This window comes from Erpetoichthys calabaricus, chromosome 15 (genome assembly GCF_900747795.2).
Source record: "Erpetoichthys calabaricus chromosome 15, fErpCal1.3, whole genome shotgun sequence".
Taxonomy (NCBI): Eukaryota; Metazoa; Chordata; class Cladistia; order Polypteriformes; family Polypteridae; genus Erpetoichthys; species Erpetoichthys calabaricus.
The window spans coordinates 57422908-57437061 of NC_041408.2; the positions used below are offsets into that span (position 1 = coordinate 57422908).

The following is a 14154-nucleotide window of genomic DNA, read 5'->3' on the forward strand; positions in this document are numbered from 1 at the left end:
TGCCCAATCTGCGCATGCGGAGTGTGTTATTGCATACGTATTGAACGAAAACGTCATCGCTCACTTTACGGTGCTGCCCAATCTGTTTAACGCATGCGTGAACACTTTACGGCATGCTAGGCTTTCAATACGCCTGCGCGCGCAAATCGGGTAGGTACGCAGATCGGGTAGCGACAGGGATTCGTGTCGCAAAGTAAAAAAACGCAGATCGGGTAGGGTCGTAATAGTAAAGCTTTGCGCATGCGCGCGCAAATCGGGTAGGCAACGATTTTGGGTAGCGACATGCACTTAAAGTTTAAAGGGTCCGCCCTTGAAACGTCACTCGACAACATCGCGCATGCGTTTTGCTGACAGCAACGCGTGGTAACCGTTAGCGCTTTTGAAGTCTGAGGATAGAATACAACATGAGTGCATTTTTAATAGACACTTTGTTATCCCAAAGTGGCGACGTTTGTGACCTAATTGAGAAATTATGCTGGGAAACACAGGGAAACTCCGTACCGGAGAAGGAGAACGTGGAAGTTTTAACTCATGTGATCAGAAGAATAAGGTGCGATCTAGCAGAGAAGAGTACCCAGGCTGGTTTGGTATGCAAGACGACCCTTCAGACTAAACTAGAAGATGTCGTGAATAGCAGATGTCTGCCCACATTGAAAAAGCTGAGTGCTGATAAGAGTTCAGCTGCGCGGGACAGTTCCTCCTTGAGACGCAGTATTTGCGAGCTGATAGCCGGCTGCGCTGAGATTTGTAGCCGGCAGTTGACAGAAGCCCTTCTGTCCGCCAGTGTCTCCTCGTTACTTCTCTGTGCTGAAGACCAGAGTGTGGAGTCGAGTCCTAACCCTAGTGCTGGCTTTGATTTTGATAGTGCTGTGGACATTCTGGCTAGCACGATACCACTGCTAAGCGCACAGCAGGATAGCTACGTTCGCGATATCAAGAGGGCAACGATTGCGTGCATCAAAACATGCGGTGAGGCGGATTTCAGCAGAGTTGTGGTCAAGATTCTCTTTCCCTTATTAAACAACGGCGAGCTTTATCGGTCAGAGGTGCTTGGTCAGCTCTGGAGTGGCCTGGAAACCTGGCAAGCAATAGATGACTGCTCGTTGGTCATCTCAAGGCTACTGCTGATCCTGACCGCGCTTTCGGATTACCTTCTCCCAAGCTGCAGCGAACTGCGGAGTTTATCCGTGGATTTAAGAATGTCTGAGAGATTCTGGGAGGTTATTCAAGCGGGTGTCATGCACCCTGACTGCGTATCCCGCAAAAGAGCCTTATATTTGCTAAAAAAATCGGTGGCCCTCTCGGCTGAATGGAAGAGCACCTGCCAAGTCGTCCAGGCAGAAAGCAAAGGTAAGAGTGCTTGCACATATCGTTTGTTTCTGAAGAGTATAATGAAAGAAATACGACGATTTAATGCAATTGGCGCCTCTCACTGTGATTTACTTGCTGAAATACAGTATGTACACATCCTTTAAAAATACATGCACACCGTAAAGGAGTAAACAATATACTTAAATCGAAAAAATCTCAGAAATCAATTTGTGAATAAAGTTGAAAATGTGTGAGCGGAATTCAGTTTTTAAAACAAGGTTGTAACATGTTCAAAGTACTGTAACTGGACACCGTTTTCACCAAGAATGGAATACAGTAGTAGTATTCTCAGATGGTAGATGTTACACGTTATATTATTTTGGACACTTTAAAAATGTATACTGCATAAGAAAAGAGACAAATATCTGTAGGTGCTGAATATTTTCATGAATGGTGACTGACTTGTCACGTTCATGCATTAGACCCATACTGTAAATGGTAATGTCTTGTGACATGGCATACTAAGTGCCCTTTACCAGGTGCATGGCCAAGCACAACTTCAGAGGTTTTGAACATGGAATAATGAGTGGGGTGAAATATGCCAGCGAAATCACTTTATTTTTGGTCACTTTACTTGAGTATTTATATATAAAGTACTATGCTGATGTTATAGGAAAATGGGGTATTACACAAAGAAAATCCAGCCAGTGACAATTCTGTGGTAGGAGACCATTATGTTGATTTTGAAGTGCTATGGTGTAAAGCCCAGGCTGGCAGATGTTGCACAATCTCTTAAAAAAAAAAAGTACAGTAAAAGAATAAAATTAGCTCATTTCAGAATGTGTCTTGTCATTATGTCAGTTTCCAACTTATGATACTCATGTTACTCTTCTGTTTTATAATTCTGGAAGTCGTGGGTATGGTTCTAACAACTGATGGGAAAAATTTACTTAATTATATCAACAACATTTTTACCGTGTCTGTGCAAATAGTAGCATCAATATGGCACCAGATGAGCCCCTTATACCAGGTGTACCGTACAAATTGGTGATGGTGCTTTGATGCCTCCATTACTATCTTTTAACATCTGTCAGTTTCCCTAATTTGACTATTATTATTATTATTATTATTACTATAGCATGTCAGCATGTATGTCCAGTTTAGACTCCCTGCCACCTGTGACAAAACACCACAGTTTCTCAGACCAAAATCCATCCTCCCACGAATTAAGTTTCTTCCTCTCTGCTACCTCCAAAGCTTTGTCCATCCTACAGATACAAACTGGAGATATAAAGAGGTGAATAAACTGCTAATAATTTTCACTATGAAGGCAGTTAACCTGCCTTTTAACTTTTTACATAATTTCTTGGGGTATTTCCAGCCTTGCTCCCATGGCTGTCTGGGTAGGCCTTGGCCCCTTGAAAACACTTAACTGAATTATGTGGGTTTGAGAATGTTATCTTATGGTGTTATATTTTTGCATTCCCATAGGCAAAAATACATTTCAGACAGCTAGTTGCCTTCATTAGATGTATGCTTTCTTTTTGAAAAGGCCCACATACCAGTATTATTATGGGCTTAGCCATTTTTGCTTAGATAACCTATATCTTGTTTTTGTAAACAGAAAATGATGGAATGTATTAAATGTTACAGTTTATGTCCTAGATTTTTAACATATTTTAAATTTTTCTTAATCTGATGTTTAAAATCAAAGTAGTTCTTAAATTAGAGCAAAAGATGTTTTTACATCCTACTAACGGTACTATGGAATACAATATATAAAATGAAATAAATATGAGAATGTTGCTGGTTTTTCATTTGTGTTCTTATTTACCTGTCTATAAACAGGCTTTGATCATCAGTGAGTGGTTCCAAAATAAAATAAAATTGGCTTTACCACACTGATATGAACACTCACCAAAATGTAAAGCAAGTCAGAATAACATATTTGATATGAACTGTTCTCAAGGTGGATTCTCCACCTTTCAAAAACTATGGAACACAATTAATTGTGACCCATCCAACATTCCTGTGGCACCTAGGAGAACGCATGCCCTAAAGAATTTTGGTTTGGAGAGTTAAAATCACGCTAATGATTTGTTAAGTTTCTAATAAAATCTGAATTCCATGAATAAATAAGAAGTTCAACAATAATGACTACATGAGATATTTATTTTTAATAGTTATACTTCGGTAAATTTTGCAGTTCAAATTAAATGTTTTGATTCTTCAGCACATATTTGTACTTGATTGTATTGTAATGGCTTTAATCTCATATTAATCTAAAAAGTACACTTTTTGCAATAACACAACATTCTTCAATTTAGGTTTCCAGTTGGAATGGGGTGTATTGGGTGGTGTCTATGGAGCCTTCCCATCAGCATAAGAAACATGACATTTACTAGAACTGCAGGAATAATCCTGAAATGGGCTTTGCTCAAATTATGAGCCTGGAAGGATTACTAGTGGAATCCTGTCTTTTAAGTGAGAAATGATTCTTTAAATAAATAAGTAAAGTGTACATTAACTAGGAATCGGCGTTGTCTTTTAAAATAAGTAAAATTACAGGTCTTTGCTGTTTTCTTGGGAATAGATTGTACTGTATTACATTAATGTTTTATGTGAATATTTCTTACTGTTACACACTTCTTCTGCAGTTCAACTAAACGTCTACCTTTTCTTTGATGTAATATGTCTTCCTTTTAGGGATTAACCTCTTTTGGTGGTCTCTTGAAAAAAATAAGGTGCTTTTGCAGTTTTGGGAAGATTATATTTTAATCTTGGAAACACTGGATGAAAACCAGGTAATGTGCCTTTGAATTTATCAAATACAACTTTTTTCAATGCCCTATTAATTGAAATTGCTTCTTACAACTGCAGCAATTTAAATACTTTTCAAGAAAGTCCTTGCATTTTTATCATTAAACTGAATATATAATGCTACAAGCTATTCATTTTCAATATCATAATGAATTTTATTTAAAAAGTTTCTACTTTATTTTTTTTCCTAGCCATTTTTCTTAAGACAGTGTGCAGAGACTTTGCAGCATGCTAATCCACCATCTGGGGGTATTGTACCCTGCAGCTGCCATCAGTGTAGGTTGTTATTGAGATGTGGACATGATGTTGCATCTGTTAGACTGCACCAAGGAAGAACGACAAATGCAATATGTGGGCATATGGTGTTCAAGGAGGTGAAATTCACCCTTTTATGCACCAAGTATGGGGTCAGTACTTTACCTTGATGAAATGTACAGTGGAACCTCGGTTCACGACCATAATTCGTTCCAAAACTCTGGTCGTAATCCGATTTGGTTGTGAACCAAAGTAATTTCCCCCATAGGATTGTATGTAAATACAATTAATCCATACCAGACCACATGAACTGCATGTAAATATATATTTTTTTAAAGTTTTTAAGCACAAATATAGTTAATTAAACCATAGAATGCACAGCGTAATAGTAAACTAAATGTAAAAACATTGAATAACACTGAGAAAACCTTGAACAACAGAGAAAACTAACACTGCAATAGTTCGCACTATAGCGATACCAACCGCTGGTTAAAAACACTTTTTTTTAATGAGTTTTAAGCACAGGGAAAAAAATGAACATTTGAAAAAATCTGTAATTTATTAAACCACCAAGAAAAGTAACATTGCAACAATGCACGCTACGAACCGATCGCTGTAAACAGAAGTGAAAACAAAATCAAGCCCAGTGAATTCTTTAACTGCCATCTCTACCTTATGCGTCCAGCTCTCTCTCTTGCGCTGCCTGTGTGTGTGTGTATGTCTCTCTCGTGTGTGTGTCGCGCTGTCTCGCTCTCTCTCTCTCTTGCTCGCTGCACAGGAAATGCTCAGGGAGAGACTGAACACATACAAACCGAAAGGGAAACTGGCTTGTTCGTATACCGAGTGTGTGGTCGTGAACAGATGCAAAAGTTTGGCGAACTTTTTGTTTGTAAACCCATTTTGTATGTGTTCCGAGACGTTTGTGAACCGAGGTTCCACTGTATTCAAGTTCATAGAGATGTACAAAAATAGTGTGACAGATGTGATAATTGCAGAGTACTTGGGGCAGCTGTCAACATCAATCACTGTAGAGAGGAATAAGGACAGAGGATATGATATTAAAAATGTGATACTTGTTAATATGTAGGTGATAGTCAAGGAAAAGAAATGTTGCACAACTGACTTTGCACACAGCCAAAAAAACTTTAACTATTTTTAAGGCAATCAGAAACTTGTAATCTGCTGGTCTAAGAAGCACAGAGACTATTTTGAAAAACAATAAATTAGAAATGCATATAACGTAAGTAAGAAATAAAGAGCTTGTTTTGATTACAGTTGGCAGCAGGCAGGGACAAAGCCTTTAATAGGGTTGTAGTCTGTTGAGTAAACACAACTCTTAGATAAGTTAGAGACATAAGCTAGCATAACAGTACATCTGGGTAACCCCCATTGTTAGAGAAAGCTCCCACCGTCACAGGGAGAAATTGCAAAATCTTTTAAACACACTTCAATGTGAAATCAGAATAGAGACTCCTGAACATCAAGTGATGCTACTCAGTTTGCCATAATTAAGCACAATATAGAGTTTGTCAGTGCAAATCATTCTATTTAATTCCCTTTCTATTGGTTAATTTTAGATTCATGTTGTAAAGCCGGTTTTACAGAAGATAGACCAAGTTGTTGATGCAATAAATGCTGAGAACAAAGGTAATTTTCTTGCAAACTTTTTTCATTTCTTATGTTTTCAGTATAAATATTTTCATGAAATAAATTGTGTTTCTCATTTAAATCAGATGGCCTGAACTTACACATTTCCTGGCTTATATGCATTTATGCACGAATGTTTGACAGTGAAAACAAAGCTGTGATGAAAGAAGGTGTCTCCCATCTTCTAAATCTTGATGCCGTGCGAAATCCACAGTTTTCCCACGGGCTGGCTGATGTGAGTAGTGGATTTATACTATTGTTTGTTTTGGTTACATTAAAGGAATTCTTCAGCCAAAAATATTTTTTTTTGTTACTTACCTTATGTTTTATAAATTCTACACATTTTATAATTGAAAGTGCTTCAGTGGGGGCTCACATCTAGATAACTAACATGTGAAGAAGTAAATTGAGATTTTTTTCATAGACTTTTAATGCTGCCCTCACCCCGTGTAGTTTTTGTTTCACTAAAACTTATATTTGATTTTCATTTTATAACACGTCTTTCGTAATGTATACATTTGTAACAAATAAAATATTAACTAAAATAGAGAGAGAAAGAAACAATTCTATGTACATTTTTTACTCAGATAAATTTGATCATGAAATAAATAGCTATAACTTAACCATTTTTGATTACAAAGTTGAATAAAGACTCTGCTTAAATTTAAAACAAAAGAATGGATATCTAAACTGACCTTTAGAGTTATCACTAAAAGAATTTCCGTTGTCTTAAAATCCAGTTAATAATTTTATATATATATAGTACTGTGCAAAAGTTTTAGGCAGGTGTGAAAAAATGCTGTAAACAAAGAATGCTTTCAGAAATATAAATAATGATTTGTATATATATATAATGATAATGCAAAGTGAGCGAACAAAAGAAAAATCTAAATCAAATCAATATTTGGTGTTACTACCTTTTGCCTTCAAACCAGCATCAATTCTTATAGGTACACTTGCACAAAGTCAGGGATTTTGTAGGATTATAGTCAGGTGTATGAACAACCAATTATATCAAACAGGTGCTAATGATCATCAATGTAACACGTAGGTTGAAACACAGTCATTAACTGAAACAGAAACAGCTGTGTAGTAGGCTTAAAACTGGGTGAGGAACAGCCAAACTCTGCTACCAAGGTGAGGTTGTGGAAGACAGTTTCATGTCATGGCAAGATTGAGCACAGCAACAAGACACAAGGTAGTTATACTGCATCAGCAAGGTCTCTCCCAGACAAAGATTTCAAAGCAGACTGGGGTTTCAAGATATGCTGTTCAAGCTCTTTTGAAGAAGCACAAAGAAACGGGCAGCGTTGAGGATCGTAGATGCAGTGGTCGGCCAAGGAAACTTAGTGCAGCAGATGAAAGACACATCAAGCTTATTACCCTTCGAAATCGGAAGATGTCCAAAAAGCCATACCTCCGACGTGGAAACAAGGCCAAGCGACTCAAGTATGCACGAAAACATAGGAACTGGGGTGAACAAAAATGGCAGCAGGTGCTGTGGACTGATGAGTCAAAATTTGAAATATCTGGCTGTAGCAGAAGGCAGTTTGTTCGTCGAAGGGCTGGAGAGTGGTACAATAATGAGTGTCTGCAGGCAACAGTGAAGCATGGTGGTTGTTCCTTGAACGTTTGGGGCTGCATTTCTGCAAATGGAGTTGGAGATTTGGTCAGGATTAATGGTGTTCTCAATGCTGAGAAATACAGGCAGATACTTATCCATCATGCAAGACCATCAGGGAGGCATATGATTGGCCCCAAATTTATTCTGCAGTAGGACAACGACCCCAAACATACAGCCAAAGTCATTAAGAACTATCTTCAGCGTAAAGAAGAACAAGAAGTCCTGGAAGTGATGGTATGGCCCCCACAGAGCCCTGATCTCAACATCATCGAGTGTGTCTGGGATTACATGAAGAGACAGAAGGATGTAAGGAAGCCTACATCCACAGAAGATCTGTGGTTAATTCTCCAAGATGTTTGGAACAACCTACCAGCCGAGTTCCTTCAAAAACTGTGTGCAAGTGTACCTAGAAGAATTGATGCTGTTTTGAAGGCAAAGGGTGGTCACACCAAATATTGATTTGATTTAGATTTCTCTTTTGTTCATTCACTGCATTTTGTTGATTGATGAAAATAAATGATTAACACTTCCATTTTTGAAAGCATTCTTTGTTTATAGCATTTTTTCACACCTGCCTAAAACTTTTGCACAGTACTGTATATATGTGTATATATCTATATCTATATCTCTCTCTCTCTCTATATATATATATATATATATATATATATATATATAGATATATATATAGATATAGATATATATATATAGATATATATATAGATATAGATAGATATGAAACTCATTTAAAATAGTGTCTAGAAGTAAGCGCCTCTGTATTTTAAGATGGGATTACAAAGGTTCAAGACTGTTACTTTAAAATGAGTTCATCAAAAACATAGAGACACAGTTGGAAATATGGTAAATGTAAATGTTACACAAACATTTAGGAAGTTATTATTCTATGTGTCGATGATTCTCAGTGTGAATAAGTTACCAAATAGTGTGGAAGACAGTAAGACTTTAGGGACCTTGAAAACGAGACTTGATGTTATTTTGGAGGAATTTAGGAGGATAGGAGTGGCAAGCTTTTGTAGGCTGAATGGCTTGTTTTCATCTAAAACTTTCTAGTGTTCTAATATATTTTAAGATACTTCTATTGCGATTCAAGATATCTAAGATATATTTTCTACTAGCTGTCCCCCGTGGCTCCGTCCACATAGTAGTGAAACAGGACAAACTTTAAAAATCAATAAAAAAAAAAAAAAAATGTAATTCTGGCCAAGCGGAAGGTAGCTATGCTCCAACATTAAATGTTGGCACTGTATCTGATCGTGTTCAGCTCTGATGGGAGAGCATCCCCCTGTGGGGAGAAAAGCACGTGGCCGTATAATATCTGCTGAACAAACATGTATTGCAAGGTACGCTCAAACATGTGGTGAGAGATAGACCAACTTGAACAGAGGCTGACGTGTGAGTGAGGTGGGCCTGGCCCGCCTTCCCACTCCTGAGGTCCCGCTTCCCCCTCCCCTTGGTCTGCAGCCTCTCTCTTGAATTCGAGCGAATAAACCACTACCGCAAGCGAACTATGATACCTAGCGTGATGAGAGAAGTCGCAAAATCAAGCAGAATGTTCAAGCAAATTATAGAGAAAAACCCGAACTAAATCTGCTAAGTACAGTCATATGAAAAAGTTTGGGATCTCCTCTTAATTCTTTGGATTTTTGTTTATCATTGGCTGAACTTTCAAAGTAGCAACTTCCTTTTAATATATGACATGCCTTATGGAAACAGTAGTATTTCAGCAGTGACATTAAGTTTATTGGATTAACATTAAATATGCAATATGCATCATAACAAAATTAGACCGGTGTGGTAAAAAAATTGTATTTTTTACCATTCTTCCATACAAAATCTCTCCAGTTCAGTTAAATTTGATGGCTGCCGAGCATGGACAGCCTGCTTCAAATCATCTGATAGATTTTTGATGATATTCAAGTCAGGGGACTGTGACGGCCGCTCCAGAACATTGTACTTCTCCCCCTGCATGAATGCCTTTGTAGATTTCGAACTGTGTTTTGAGTCATTGTCTTGTTGGAATATCCAACCCCTGCGTAACTTCAACTTTGTGACTGATGCTTGAACATTATCCTGAAGAATTTGTTGATATTGGGTTGAATTTATCCGACCCTCGACTTTAACAAGGTCCCCAGTCCCTGAACTAGCCACACAGCCCCACAGCATGATGGAACCTCCACCAAATTTGACAGTAGGTAGCAGGTGTTTTTCTTAGAATGCGGTGTTCTTCTTCCGCCATGGAAAGCGCTTTTTGTTATGACCAAATAACTCAATTTTTGTCTCATCAGTCCAAAGCACTTTGTTCCAAAATGAATCTGGCTTATCTAAATGAGCATTTGCATACAACAAGCGACTCTGTTTGTGGCGTGAGTGCAGAAAGGGCTTCTTTATCATCACCCTACCATACAGATGTTCTTTTTGCAAATTGAACTGAATTGTAGAACGATGTACAGATACACCATCTGCAGCAAGATGTTCTTGCAGGTCTTTGGAGGTGATCTGTGGGTTGTCTGTAACCATTTTCACAATCCTGCGCATATGCCGCTCCTGTGTTTTTCTTGGCCTGCCAGACCTGGGTTTAACAGCAACTGTACCTGTGGCATTTCATTTCCTGATTACTTTCCATCCATCCATTTTCCAACCCGCTGAATCCGAGCACAGGGTCACGGGGGTCTGCTGGAGCCAATCCCAGCCAACACAGGGCACAAGGCAGGACCAATCCCAGGCAGGGTGCCAACCCACCGCAGGACACACACAAACACACCCACACACCAAGCACACACTAAGGCCAATTTAGAATCGCCAATCCACCTAGCCTGCATGTCTTTGGACTGTGGGAGGAAACCGGATTGCCCGGAGGAAACCCACGCAGACACGGGGAGAACATGCAAACTCCACGCAGGGAGGACCCGGGAAGCGAACCCAGGTCCCCAGGTCTCCCAACTGCGAGGCAGCAGCGCTACCCACTGCACCACCGTGTGATTACCTTCCTTACAGTTGAAACTGACAGTTTAAACTTCTGAGGTAGCTTTTTGTAGCCTTCCCCTAAACCTTGATACTGAACAATCTTTGTTTTAAGATCTTTTGAGAATTGCTTTGAGGATCCCATGGTGTCAATCTTCAGAGAAGAGTCAAAGGGAAGCACAACTTGCAATTGACCACTTTTAAAAACCTTTTCTCATGATTGGACATACCTGTCTATGAAGTTCAAGGCTTAACGAGCTAATCCAACCAATTTGGTGTTGCAAGTAATCAGTATTGAGCAGTGACATGCATTCAGATCAGCAAAATTTCAAGGGTACACAAATTTTTGCACAGCCAGTTTTTCACATTTGATTTAATTTCATACAACTAAATACTGCTTCACTACAAATCTTTGTTCGGAAAACACCCTAGTACTCAGATGTTCCTAGGAAATGAAAGACATACCACTGTTATCTTTTTTGTTGAAAGTAGAGTAAATGATTATGCAGGCTAAGAGGAGGTTCCCAAACTTTTTCATATGACTGTAGTTTTCTTGTGAAAAGTGGACAGACAGACGTTTGATTTTATAGATATATATATATGTACTAATAAAAGGCAAAGCCCTCACTCACTGACTCACTCATCACTAATTCTCCAACTTCCCGTGTAGGTAGAAGGCTGAAATTTGGCAGGCTCATTCCTTACAGCTTTCTTACAAAAGTTAAGCAGGTTTCATTTCGAAATTCTACGCGTAACGGTCATAACTGAATCCTACTTACTTACATATATACGTCCATAGCCTGCAGCTCGGTCGCCGTGTGAGGCGGGGTTGCGTCCTCCGGCCTCCCATGTAGTTGGCTGTCTGCCTATATTGCGTCCCCCATCCCCACGCCTCCCACGTAATTGGCAGCCTGCCTTATATAGATTTAAATGCTTAAACGAGCAGAGCAGACACGCTGGCAAACAACACTGAAAACCCTCTTTTGTTGATTTCATTATACTTTGCCCTTTCTCTGTGCAGTTTTTCCCCCTTTGTGCTATCTTAATAATGACAATTTAAAACGAGCAGAACAGACACGCTGACAAACAACCCTGAATAATCAACTGCTGCAAGTACTTTAGCTAAATAATACACTAATTAAACAATTAGAAGACCTAGAAAAGTAGAATGAAAATCAAGATGAAAATAATGTTAAAAAGAGAAAAAAATACATTATTCCTATATAACTGCTTGGTACATTTTAATATATATATATATTTTTTTTAGCAAACTTAGTTTTTTAATTTCTATATTGTTCCCTAAACACAGAACTTGGGAAATATCAGTTCACTTAATTAGCCCAGGAGTTCAATTAAAAACAGAAGCTGGTTGGAACAAAAACCTGCAGCCACAGGGGTTCACTAGGACAGAGTTTGGGAAACACTGGTTTACATTGTTCAGGTACCCATTTTCTTTATCGTTCCAACCGTAACCCCATTAACATGTCTATCGAGGTGATCACCATCGATCAAAAAACTGTCACTTACCGAGTGGTTTCCATGCCCGGAGATGGCGCCTGCCTTTTCCATTCTCTGTGTTACATATTGCACGGCCATATCAGGCTCACTCTTGATATCCGGAGGAACATTGTGTCTTATGTATTGAATGATTGGGACAGGTTCAAGGTGTGGACTGATGACGGTAAAGGAGAGAATTATACTACACAGGAACACTATGAGTGAAATGCTTAAGCCCTTCACCTATAGTTCTGCATGTGAGTTAATGGCTGCCGCTGAGTTGTTCGGTTGTCGCTTTCAAGTGTACCGAAATGGCCAAATATTTTTACACCTTTGGAGAACCGCCAATGCCTCTTAACACTAGAATTACCAGAGCCTACGAAAAAACTCGTAGATCCGTCCCACCTTAAAATGCTTCGCACTTCTCTGTCAGCGTCTTTTGTCCTTTTAAATGTGTTGATAAGCAGCAAACAGCAAGCAGTCTGCTATCACAGTTTTCTCAGCTCAAGTCTGCTTACCTACTTGTCAGTTGCTTAGAGCTGTATAGAGTGAGATGCCATGCAAAATGACACCTTTTATAAATACTATATCGTTATTTGGAACACTTGCATTTTATGTGTGTTCCGTGTCTACAACGATCTATGCACAGTAAACACATTGTTAAAAAAGAAATGTTTTTCATGTTTTAATAATAATTGACAAAATGTAGGCATGAAGTGTATAATGTGTGAAGCCTGAATTCTAAATATCTTTATACACTTTCACAAAAGGTAAAAATATAACAGAACAAATGCGCTTTTTTCTAAGGCTATAACCGAAGAAAAAGAAACCAGGTTAGTGCTGCTTGCTGTCCTGCCTTCTTGGGTAGTATACTGGTTAGAGCTGCCGACTCCAACTCATAAGGTTCTGGGTTTGAGTCTTAACGTCTTCCAAAATAAACGTTTTGAGTAGTAAGCTGTTCTTATTGTTAATATTATACAATAAAAGCATACATTTGATTTGCGACTGTAACAGCCGCTGTAAATGTATAGTACTTGTCAAAGTTAGCGTCTTTTTTTTTTTAGTTTTACTAGTTTTACTTTATTTACTTATCTTCCTACAGTATAAAGTCACAAGTATACTGCAGAGCTTCCTCTGTTTGATCATCAAGGGCATGCTCACAAATTACGTGTGTAATGCCACGAAAAATACCTGCTGACACTTTAGTACGCGAGCAATGGTATGAGAATGCAGTTAGACTATTTTTGGGCACATACACCACGCTAGTGTTTAGATCTGGACGGTGTTGCGTTGGCGAGCTCTGTAAGCCGTGCTGTTTCTTTGAAGGACAGGTGATTGGCAAGATCCCAATCAAGAGCTTCTGGGTTCGATGCTAGCAGCTTCTCAAGTTTACCGTTTTGAGTAGAGAGCTGCTGTTATTGTTAATATTATACAATAAAAACATACATTTGATTTACATCTATAACAACCGCTGTAAATTTATAGTGCTTGTCAAAGTTAGCGTTCACGCTCGCCCCGATCTGACAATGCTGTTTTGAAATAAAGACGCGCAATAACAGACGTGAACTCCGATCGGAGAAAACAGAAGCCCTCCCCGCAAGAAATGTCGACTCACATAAAAGAACAACGCAGCTACACCAGGCGTAAAGGCAAAAGTCCGGCGTCATCCTGCCAATCACCTGTCCTTCAAAGAAACAGCATGGCTTACAGAGCTTGCCAATGCTACAAAGTCCAGATCTAAACAATAGCGTGGTGTATGTGCCCAAAAAAAGTCTAACTGCATTCTCGTACCATTGATCGCATACTAAAGTGTCAGCAGGTATTTTTCGTGGCATTACACGTGTAATTTGTGAGCATGCCCTTGACGATCAAACAGAGGAAGCTCAACAGTTCACTTATGACGTTCTGCGATGGTCTGGGATGGAATAGCCGGCTGCTTGCTGGCTTGTCTTAATTGGCACATTTAGAAGACAAAAGAGAGGTGAGAACGGTTTTAAGGTGGGCCGGATCTACGAGTTTTT

The 14154-nt window shown here is 38.9% G+C and overlaps 1 protein-coding gene across 1 annotated transcript in view; it reads left to right on the top strand.

Moving 5' to 3' along the window:
* Nucleotides 1-337: 337 nt before the first annotated feature.
* tarbp1 (TAR (HIV-1) RNA binding protein 1) overlaps nucleotides 338-14154 on the top strand; it is a 113850-nt gene continuing 100033 nt past the window's right edge. The window contains 4 exon segments of the mRNA XM_028820197.2: nucleotides 338-1350; nucleotides 4018-4115; nucleotides 5964-6033; nucleotides 6120-6268. Of these exon segments, the coding sequence (XP_028676030.2) occupies nucleotides 405-1350; nucleotides 4018-4115; nucleotides 5964-6033; nucleotides 6120-6268 (1263 nt within the window). The 5' untranslated portion in view covers nucleotides 338-404.